The sequence below is a fragment of the Aplysia californica genome, unplaced genomic scaffold, assembly GCF_000002075.1.
Source record: "Aplysia californica isolate F4 #8 unplaced genomic scaffold, AplCal3.0 scaffold00557, whole genome shotgun sequence".
Lineage (NCBI taxonomy): Eukaryota > Metazoa > Mollusca > Gastropoda > Aplysiida > Aplysiidae > Aplysia > Aplysia californica.
In genome coordinates, this window is record NW_004797827.1 from 201436 (window position 1) to 212925 (window position 11490).

Consider the following 11490-nt stretch of genomic DNA (forward strand, 5'->3'; position numbering starts at 1 on the left):
CCCACACCCCCCAAAAAAAGCGAACAGTTGGCTGTTTTGCAATGTTCGTATTTTCTGTATTGTGATATTGTGTCTTTTATGTCGGTGATGCTAATTTTCAATCGGTTCATCATAAATGCACTGCACATGCCAATGAGTCTAAATTTCCTCACTGGAGCCTACAAGAGCGATACTTTTTTCTCCGCTTTGAGCTTCGGTCCATGTTGTCAATGTCCACTTCAGCTCTGGCACTTGATGATAATAAATACTAATGGGTCTGACCATTGCTCTTCTAGTCTTTTGTCAAGCGGGACAAGAGGAGAGGATGGAAAACTGCACCAGCTGCAAGGAGGACTTCTTCAAGGAACTGCCCGGGTTTGGACCATGCACTGCATGCACCGGAGACTACACGTCGACCGAGGATGATAGATCAGCCTGCAACTCGTGTAAGAAAATTTGCTACTCAATATTGAAATAAAACCTGTGTTCTTATGATCAGAAATTGTGTGAAACAGACTTGCGTTGTTATGATCTGAAATTGTGTAAAACAGTCTGTGTTCTTAAGATCAGAAATTGTATGAAACTGTCTTCTTAAGATCAGAAATTGTGTGAAATTGTGTTCTTATGATCAGAAATTGTATGAAACTGTCTTCTTATGATTAGAAATTGTATGAAACAGTCTGTGTTCTTATGATAAGAAATTGAGATAAAACAGTGTGTGTTGTTATTATCAGAAATTGTGTAAAACAGTCTGTCTTCTTACGATCAGAAATTGTGAAACTGTGTTCTTATGATCAGAAATTGTGAAAAACAGTCTGTGTTGTTATAATCAGAAATTATGTGAAACAGTCTGTGTTTTTATGAGATGCTTCAGTTGTCAAGAGAGTAGAGTTAATATCTTCTTGAAATACATAATACAAGAGCTAGTTCAGGTTTTTTTTAAATTCGTAAATTTTGCATTTTCTTATACATGATCCTCATGCTGCCTGTTTTTTTATGGGGTTTTTTTTTACCTGGTCCCTGTTTGATTTATCACATACTCAATTCCAATCTTTATAAATTTCATTGAACTGTTGTACCCTTTTACTGAATGATGTATGTTTTCTAAATAAGACTGATCTTTTTCTATGGCAGTGTTCTGTGACTATGGGAGAGGATACAGCAATGGCTCTTGTCAGACCTGCGCTCAGGGCTTCTTCAAGGATTCTCGAGGAAACTTTTCTTGCCAACAGTGTCCTGGAAATACAACCACCATTGGAGAGGGAAGCAGATCTGATAGTGATTGTTCGCAAGGTGGGTCACCTAAGCTTGAGGAGGCAGCTCACTCCCCCCCCCCCTCTCATAACCCCGTCCCTCCCAACCCTCATACATACAAATACATAAACACACACACACACACACACACACACACACACACACACACACACATGCACACACACACACACACACACACACACACACACACACACACACACACAAACACATACACACACATCCATTCGTTAAGAAAGATGAAACAATGAAATATATATACACCTCTGCTTTAGCCATTGTTACAAATATTCAAGCAAATTATTTTACTTGTTGAACATGTACTTGTATGTCATGCACACAAAGAAATACAATCAAGATTGTTGGAGAAAGCCACCCAATGTCAAGGAAAATAGTAGCCATCTTAGACAAGTGGACATCTTACATGTAACGTTCAACTGTGTATGTGAAGTTAACCTGGATGCATTTTTCGATGACATTATGTCCCCCTGAAATCAAACACCTGGAAAATATCTCTGAAGGATTTCAACATAATTCCATCGACATGGGCGAGCCTTGCTCCCAACAGACCCAGCTGGAAAGCAGCAGTTTAAGTGGGCAGTAAATCATATAAGGCTTCATGAATAAGAACTAAGGGAACCAAGAGACAAACCGGCAAGCTGCGCACATCCTTAAGTGGAAGTGGAGCCTTTAAATGTTCAAAATGTGGCAAACTTTTGTCTGCCAGAATTGATCTCATCAGCCTCAGCAGAAGCCACAAGTCATCGTAATCTTTAATTCTTCAAATTCTTCTATTTCGCTGGAGAAATATTCTCCTGTGTGGATGTATTGGTCATTGTCAAACATTGACGGACGAGCTGATAATTATTATTGTGTCCCAGATGTGTCCCAATATCCTGAAACAAACTGCGAGGAGATATTTCTAACTCTCCTGCAGCATGCTGTTTTTCTTTTAACCCTAGGCAGGCTGTTTTGTTGTCTAGGCATGTTAATCTTTCCAGCCTGTCATTACTGATCTATCCAGCAGAGCAGAAACACAGTCTTTCTAATTTGGACATGGTAATTTACGTCTTTTGTATCCAAACTTTGTTAAGATCAATTTTCTGTCATTTGTTTAGTGAAATTTAATACTTCCAAATATTAATTCAATTAAAGAGAAAGAGATCCCAGGGTGTGATCTCATGATAGTTCTTTAGAAATGCTTTAACGATATAGCCTGACACTTCGTGTTTCTTCATTCTGTTCACTTTTCGTGTTTCTGGCTTTTTGTCAGTGTTCAGCTGATTTTTAAAAACAGCTGTATTTTAATCTTGCGTGCTGTATTTCAGTCTTCTGTGTACCTGGTTTCTACTCTCCGGACAATGTTACTTGTGCCCCGTGTCCCATGGCTTCCTACAAGAATGTGAGTGGGAACCATGAGTGTACCGCATGTGAAGACAGAATCACCACAGCGGGCATTGCAAGCACCAAAGCATCGGACTGCTATCTCAGTACGTGTACATTAACGTGCAAACAGTGTCAGTGTTCCTTTTAGTTTAGTTTTAGTAAGGTTTTACAGCGCTCGTAACTGCATAAGGTCATATGAGTGCCAAGGGGTTGATGTCAACAGAGAAGTACGCACAGGGAATCAGACTTACTCTGCTCACCTGTCTAGCCTCAACAGCACAAAAGACTATCAAGGCACCTCGGAAATAACAGTTCACAAGAGAGTGACAAACATAAAAGAAGTAGTGGAAAAAGGATGATAGCAAGGATGGGGAAAGAAAAAGCAGCAGTTTCCCCTATGTTGTTCCTGCATAGTATGAGCGTGACACTGATAAATTGGCCCATTTACAATTCTACCGTGCATAAGAACATGTTGATATCCCCCCTTTGGGAATGGCCTAAAGACACTTCAGTCACTGCCCTGGGGGGATCAGTTTTCTTTATTGCTTGACTGTAAGTGACAGGGTGAGATGCAAAACCCGCTAAGCGACATTTGGAAAAAAAATTAAATGGAGATTTTTCTCTCTAGTAGCCCCACTAATCTTTGGTACTTGTATGACCTACATGTATTTGCGTCACAAGTGCCTTAAAACTCTTTCTAAAACTAAAGAAGTGGAGTGAGAGGTGAGTTAAAGCTCACAAATAAATGTTAAGATATGTCAGCGATTTTGCTGATAGGTGGCTGGTGGTGGGGGTATGTTTGTGAGCTAGATGCAATAACCCTAGTGCAGGGTTGTCAAAATGTGAGCTTCCAAGGAAGTTAAGATTGTTTCAGAATGCTCTCAGTCTGCTGGGGTAATAGTATAGATTGTGAAGTGCATAGAGCTTGTTACCATGTGGGAATTTGCTTTGTGCAAATGCTATGTATTATCATATTATGTTTTATTATGTATTATTGTTATTATGTATTATTGTTATTATTATTATTGTTATTATTATTATTATTATTATTATAAATTATTATTCTTATTATCATTATATTATTATTATTATTATTATTATTATTATTATTATTATTATTATTATTATTATTATGTGTTGTTAAGTCGCTGCAACTTCTCAGTTATTTTAGGTTTGGGTTACCCTTGTCATTATTACCCAAATGTCTGCAGTTGTGCCTTATCTAATTATTTTGGTTGTTGAAATGGTTAAATAAAACATGTCTGATCACGGTGTACTATTCTTTGTTGAGAAGGTTAGTGAGACGCAGAGAAAATTTAATGTGGAAAGGAATAATTACTCTGAGAATGGAAGTTTGTGGTAAATTTTTGTCATATCTGTTTGATTGATTTTATTAATGTTTACTTTTAGTGAATGATTAAATCAATTTCTTAAAGTTGTGTTGAATATGTAGATGGTTTTATCCCACTGTTACCTTATTATATGTACTATCATCCCTTTTGATTCACAATTCTCCTTTAAACCCAACACAGAAATCTGTGAAATTGGACAGGCGAGGAGCGACAGTAATGTGTGTGAAGAATGTGAAATAGCTTATTACCAGGATGAAGAAGGCCAAGAAGCTTGCAAGAAGTGCCCGAATGACACAACAACTCTACAGAAGGGTTCTACAGTGGAGACCGATTGCCGTGGTAACACTTACAGTTTTATTTATTGTTTAGCTTTAATTTGCAAATAGTGTGACTAAAATCAGAACATGAGTGGTATTGATATCTAAACAAAACTGTGTTAAATCTGTTGTGGGTTTTTTTTGTCATAGTATGAAAGGAAAAAACGTTAGTTTTACATTGTTTTCACATATCCTGGTTGTTTTTCATCTTTGTAAATGAAAAGCTTGAGTGGAAAGTGTGAAACCTTAGAGTATTTTTGCTGTATATGTAGGATCTGCCTTTGAACAGTAAATACAATAGACTACATGTCCCCAACCTTGTCTCACAACCCTCTAAGTGTAGGGTCTACTATTTAAGCTTAGTTGTAGCAACGATGTCTTAATCATACAGCACATTCTATACCTACATGTACCTTGAAGAATCGACTTCAGAGTATAAACCTTCTTTTTTGTATTCAGCAACCAATTTTAGTGAAATGAGCATACAGCTCACTACTTGTAAAACATTTAAGAATTCAGACTTGTTTGTTTGTGACTTTATATCTTGTTCAGTCTCTGTTAATTTTTTTGTGGGTGGACTACAACTTTTTTCACTGACCAAAAATGTCTGTGAAGTAGGTTTGGGAATCGGATAACTGTTTGGATTTTCTTGTTCTGGGTAGCTGTCATAAGAGCCCTGACCTCCTGAGGCTACCGTGCCCCTCTGCCTTAGCGCCTGAGCGACATATTACTGACATTCATGTATTTGATCGTCAGAATCACATTCCAAATCCCACTCAGGGTAGTCCTTGTCATCACCAGCATCTAATTCAGATAGATCTGTTTAAAAGATCAACGCTGTCTTGTATAGTAAACACTGTTTTCCGTACACATTTTTTCTCAGGCAGGACGGATTAGGGATGGGGTTTCGCTCACTGGTGTACCAGTGGCTAGGGATATGGACAGTTTTACCCGCCACTAGTGTACGGGGGGGGGGGGCAGGGTTGAAAGGGTTAATCGTGGCCATTAAACACTTTGCGGTCACTTGGCGCATTATTGCACCAGTGAAAATTATCCGTTTCAGTACTGCGCCAGGCCCGAGAAGTCTGTTGAAGTCTCTCCTCTCTTGGCTGGGTGACCAGGTGGGGTATTTCTTTCCCCGTGGTTTTATGCACCCTGCATAATTTTGCAAAATTTGATCATTTTTTTCATAATTTCTGATTATTTTCTTTTATCATTCTTTGTTAAAATTAACAGAATCGCATAATTTCACATTTTTGGGCTCCGTTTGCATAATTTCAAAATTTTTCGTGAATAAAACGACGGAGACAGATATTTGGTACTGCTGGCTGTGTGACTGCAAAGTGTTGTTCCAGTAGAATCTTGATTCTATCCGTTTTGTTCCTCTGTTCCTCAACAGTTGTCTGTGATCCTGGCTACTTCAGAAACGACTCTATCAACGAATGCATGCCGTGCCCTATCGGACAATTTCAAGGCTCTAAGGGTTCCAACTCCTGTATTCCGTGTGGAGAGAATCAGACAACCGACCAGGAGGCTTCTGCCACAGACTCAGATTGTCGAGGTATGCGATTTGTTGTGTCCAAGCACAGTTTGTAGGAAGTTGGCAGGTGTTCTGGTGTGGTTTACTTCTTCTTTCCTATCAAACATCTATCGTCCTTATCTCCCCTTCTTTTTTTTCTTTTTTTTGTTTGTTAAATCTTGTAACACCTCTTATCTTCTGGCGCTCATAATATGACCTTATGCAGTTAGGAGTGCCCTAAAACCTCTAATAAAACTAAACAAGCACAGTTTCCCGCTACACGTTTGAAGTGTGCTGTTGTTGAGGTCACATTGGCCCTGGTGTAGTCTTCACACAGCTGTTTTAGGGTAGAGGGAAGGGGTTGGGAGGGGAGGGGAGAGGGAAGGGGGGAGAAGAGAGAAAGGAAGGAGGAGAAAGGGAGAGTGGAGGAGGGTGTAGGAGAAGGGTGGAAGGTGAGGAGGAGGAGAGGGTGGAGGAGGAGGAGGAGAGGGTGGAGGGGGAGGAGTTGGAATGGGAGAGGGAGGGGGAGGGGAGGAGGAGGAGGAGGGTGGAGAGAGAGAGAGAGAGAGAAAGATAGAGAGAGAGAGAGACAGAGAGAGAGAGACAGAGAGAGAGAGAGAGAAGAAGAATTTGAAGATAAGCATTTTAGCACTCGCCAAAAAGAACAACGACGAAACATGATCGTCATGAAGTCCCTGATATCAGAGATGTGATGATGTTCCCTTCTTCTTTCTGCCTCTCTTCGTTTGATGTTTATGTCAGCAACCTTGCTTGTCTTTATTTCTTTTCTTTTTTTGTTTTGTTTTTACTGATGTTTGTGGCATTGTGGTGGAGCACTTTGTTCTTACACTGGAGACATAAGTTTCATTCTAGAGGGGAGATCGATGAAGCTTTCTTATCCTGTGTCTCCATCCATGTGCTCGGATACTGTATCCTACAAAGCTTGAATTAATTTGGTCACTTTTAAGCACAAGGGGGCAATCCCGAAAAATTCTGTTTTGAGAAAATCAAAGGTAAACTTTCTGCCCCTTGTTCAGTTTCCTTAAAAGGCAATGAGAGTTTTCTCTATAACCAAACAAATATGCACACTAATGAAACCAAACTTTTCCTATAGGTAGGGTAATGCCCAATTTTGGTGTAGGTCAAGATTTCTGGATACCCCCGAAATCTGGGTTAGCTCGCTTGTCCTTAAAAGCGACCATTTCTAACAGACAAAGACACCCCCTCCTCCCCTACTCCCATCCCTCTTTCACAAATTGGTTTAAATTGTGATACTTACTTACTTACGTACTCTACCCGTCCTCTTATGCTTCTAGGGCATCGAGAGGAGAAAGAACTTTTTGTCTCTAGCAAGTTTGATGGCCTGGCTGGGTGGAATGTTGTATGTTTTAAAATTGTGATGAGAGCTTAAAATACTGGACAATTGTGTACATTCAAGGTGGAGCCAGAAACTCTCCGGGCCTTTTTTTTCTTACCGCAGTCCTTGTTATCGATCTTGTTCTTGCTCTTTATTAAAATGCTATTTGTGAGGCCTGCTGACAAAATGAGTTACTTCTCGCAATCCAGAAATGGAGGTATTGGCAAAAAATCGACACTACTTTCAAATTTGCTGATTTTCTATTGATGCCGTATTCTTTAAAGTATCTATAATATGCCTTTTGTTATTTCATACTTATACAATGTAAAAACTTTACTTATAAGCGTGATGTATTTATTTCCAAAAGGTTTAAATCTGAGAAGTAACCCATTTTGTCAGCACACTTCACATCTGATTTTTTTTATTAATGGGTTTCAGTTATCTATCTGACATCTGCCTTTCTTAATCTTTTATCTTTTATATTTGTAGATGTTTACCCTTTATATTTCAATCATCGCTTTAAATTTTTTATTTGATTTTTTCACGCTACTGGATCGCTAACAACAACATTTGATATTTTCCAGTGACATGCCCTGTGGGATATTTCCGAGAGAACAGTGCCACATGCAAGCCTTGCGCAGTAGGAGATTATCAGCCCTCATTTGATCAAGAAAGCTGCCTTTCATGTGGACTCATAAGTGGGCGGCCTGCCAGTACTTTCAATATGGGGTCCGAAAGTCAATCTGATTGCTTCCGTAAGATTTCAATACTGTTTGTTTTATATAAAACAATATATTCATAGTATATAGTTTGATACTTTTGATTTTGGGGCAAGATGCAGTTTTTCTGACATCTTTTGATATACGAAAGCTCCACTCTTAAATATTTTTTATCTTCAGAGTTTCAGGGTTTGAACACATAATCATACACATACACCCCCCCCCCCCTCCCCTTGCACATTTTACCCTTTGCAAACAACCCTTGTCTTATGTATAGATGTATATGAGGGGGAATTATTTTCCGCATTTTGACAGAATTTTTTCCAGATCTTACTAAACATGTAATAGGGGATACACACAAAATAATCATAAAATGGCTGGAACAGTGAAAGTGAAAGAGGAGGTTGTTTAAACATTTATCTAACACTTCCAAGTGAAAACAAATCAATTTGGATTCGTAAGAAATTACATTAGCGGCATGTACCCTGTGATCTGACCTGACACTGGGACCATCCACTGGGAGACTAGGCGAGTTTCACTGGATGCTCGTATCATCCACTTTGGGATTAAAGAATTAAAGCTCCTCAAATGTTTTTGGAGGGTCTTCTGAGTATGCAAAGATCATTTTTCTATTGAAAATGCGTTATATTCTCTGTTTACTTGTGTTAATCCTTACAGACTTGCCCATCAAAACAGGATTTGCGAATAATAATGAGAAGAAAACCTAAGACTGTTTGTTGGTGTCTACTATGAATAGCTTGAATTTATTGAAAGCAGAAAAATGTGTGTGAAGGGTGGGGGTGTGGGGGGGGGGGGGGGGGGGCGTTGGGTAATTTGGCTAACACCCATCATTTTGACTTGCTGCATAGATAGAGCCTGTATTTTTATTTTGAAGGAGTTGGCAGATAAAATATTTTATGAGCCATTATAAGCCAATTTCCTCTACATGAATTAAAGCAGTGGAATTTTATTTTTATTCAATTATTTCTTTAATTTTTTTTCCAGCTAAATGTGAAGCAGGAAAATACTTGATAAGGGATTCACGGACTTGTCAAGAATGTGCCGTGGGTACATACAAAAGTTTCGAGAATCTCGACACAAAATGCCAGCCGTGTGGAAACCTAACCACAGCCTCCACCGGTGCTACAGGGCCAGATTTCTGTCAGTTTGGTAAGCTCATCGTCTGTTGCTGGAATTTTACAATCAAGAATGTGTATTGTTCAGACCTGCCACTCATCTCAATTTAACACTTTAATGTCACATCTCGCCGATTGGCGATGTTTACCATCCCGTTTCTTTGGATTTTCTCCTCAATGCTGTTGCCTTTGATGGCAAGGGTTTTTACTGTATGAGCCTTGTGATGGCAAACTGTTCATCAGGAAAATCATATTTTTTGGCCCAAATCTCAAACATCCCGATTTCTATGGCGTGTGTTCCGATTTTTTTTTGTTCTGTGTGTTGCTCCGGGCTTTTCTAAAAACTTTCTCTGCCTTCATATATTTGGAAAATTTTTAAGTCAGCTTGGCAGTCCCCAAGGAGATTTGTCGTTGATCCTGATATTTTTCTCCAGATCCCGATATTTTTCCCCTTGAGATCCTGATTTTTAGATTTCATAGAGGCAGGTCTGTATTGTTTCATCTAAACAAACTAAAATCTCCAATGTGGTTTGTTGAGATTTAGTCATTTTGAAGTCGTAATGAGTATGGCTTTTAGGGTTATTTGTTATATATGTATTTTTACTGAAATGAAAGAAATGTGACAGGTAGGAAAGGAAACATTTGAATAGTGTATATTTATAGTTAGGGATTCTAGTGGTCAAAAGGTATGATGTTCACCTCTCAGTCGAAAAAGTCCTGGAATCAAAACCGGCCAGCAATGACAAGAATTTAGTTCCCTAAAATTTCTATGCCCTCCTTATCTGCTCTCTAGTTCTGTTCATTCATCAGCCTGTCTCTCAAACCTTACCTCCCCACTCAACCCCCCACCCCCACCCTTCACCCACATGATTGTCTTATACCAGTGGCCGTTACAGCGAGTTTGACTGACTGTATTTGTGTCATTCTGTCCAGCTTTTTCGCGACCCCAGTCCATTTTTAATACCAGTGAAAACAGTTCATAACAAAGAGGGAGCTTAAGAAGATGACACATTTTCACTGTTTAAAAAATGGAGATACGGCTAGAAAGCACTGAGGTCACGATTTGTGGATGAGGTCTACTGTATTTGTGTCATTCTGTTCAGCTATTGGTGGACGAGGTTGACTGTATTTGTGTCATTCTGTGCTGATAAACAGATGATTGTTTTATACAAGTGGCCATTAGAGCAAGTTCGACTGTATGTGTATCATTCTGTGCTGATATTTGGGACCGATCTTAACCATATTTGTATCATTCTCTGCTGATATTTGGGACCAAGCTTAACCATATTTGTGTCATTCTGTACTGATATTTGTGGATGAGGTTGACAGTATTTGTGATATTCTTTGCAGCTGTTTGTGACCGGGGTCACTACCGTCCATCTGGATCGGAGACGTGCAGCCCATGTCCTGAAGGAACGTACAGGAACGACACTACACTCCGCAATGCTACCATGTGCATGAACTGCCCGGGCGGGTTCACGACCCTCATCACTGGAGCCACTGATCCAGATCGCTATTGTATTGGTAAGACTTGAATAAGAGTTTTATTACAGCACTTGCAACACATTAAGGTCATATAAGTGTCGGAGATTAGATTTTTTGTTTTATTAAGAGTTTTACAGCGCTCGCAACTGCATAAGGTCATATGAGCGTGGGAAGATTAGATGTGTCACAAGAGAGAAACAAACACAAATAAGAAGGAGGAGAGATTAGGACAATTGATGTTTGATAGAGGAAGAAAGAGCAAGCCACACCAGAGTACCCACCGACCACTCACGTGGTAAGACTTCAAAAGGGTTTGGTTTTTTTATTTAACATGTGTGTCACAACGCAGTGGAATCAGGCAATCGTCAATTTTTGGTATCAAGAGTTATTGATATCATCTTAAATCATGTTCATTTCTCTTACTTTTGATGAAAAGAACTCCCAGATATCTTGAATAGAAAATGAGTTATTTGCATTTAAAGGAGGTAGACGTACAGATAGGGTTAAAGAGTTATCTGAGTCACTATTTCGGTTGATTTATTCCATATTCTATATATAACTACACAGTGGAGTGCGGAAATGGTCTCGAGTTCAACATTTCGATGAGTGGGCAGCCGGGCGCCAACGAGACCAGCAGTGCCTGTATACCATGTCCGGTGGGACAGTTCAGGGATGCCAGCACCTCCAAAGTGAGTTGTTTTTGTAAAGGTTTTTTTTTTCTTTTTGATTCAAGCGCCTCCAAAGCAGGCCCGGTTCGCCCATTGAGCATGGTCGTGCAGTGCCGCCCCAAATTTGTTAATGTTCTATCTCGTAAAACACCCACAATAATAAAATAAAAGAAGCCAGAAACAAACACTAGCCGAATATTATATATAAACAAGGTCCTCACTAGCGCTATAACTGTCATTTCTGTGTCTATATTAGCGCTGTAAAACATCTACTATGCCATGCCAAAGTCCACACGCTTT

At 39.4% G+C, this 11490-nt stretch overlaps 1 protein-coding gene across 1 annotated transcript in view; it reads left to right on the forward strand.

Moving 5' to 3' along the window:
* The window catches only part of LOC101855048, a gene marked incomplete at its 5' end in the record, with an annotated part of 126015 nt that overhangs the window by 98063 nt on the left and 16462 nt on the right, over positions 1 to 11490 (forward strand). The window contains 9 exon segments of the mRNA XM_013087202.2: positions 276 to 425; positions 1114 to 1272; positions 2580 to 2741; positions 4170 to 4328; positions 5706 to 5867; positions 7767 to 7937; positions 8907 to 9071; positions 10388 to 10561; positions 11090 to 11211. Coding sequence (XP_012942656.1) covers positions 276 to 425; positions 1114 to 1272; positions 2580 to 2741; positions 4170 to 4328; positions 5706 to 5867; positions 7767 to 7937; positions 8907 to 9071; positions 10388 to 10561; positions 11090 to 11211 — 1424 coding nt within the window.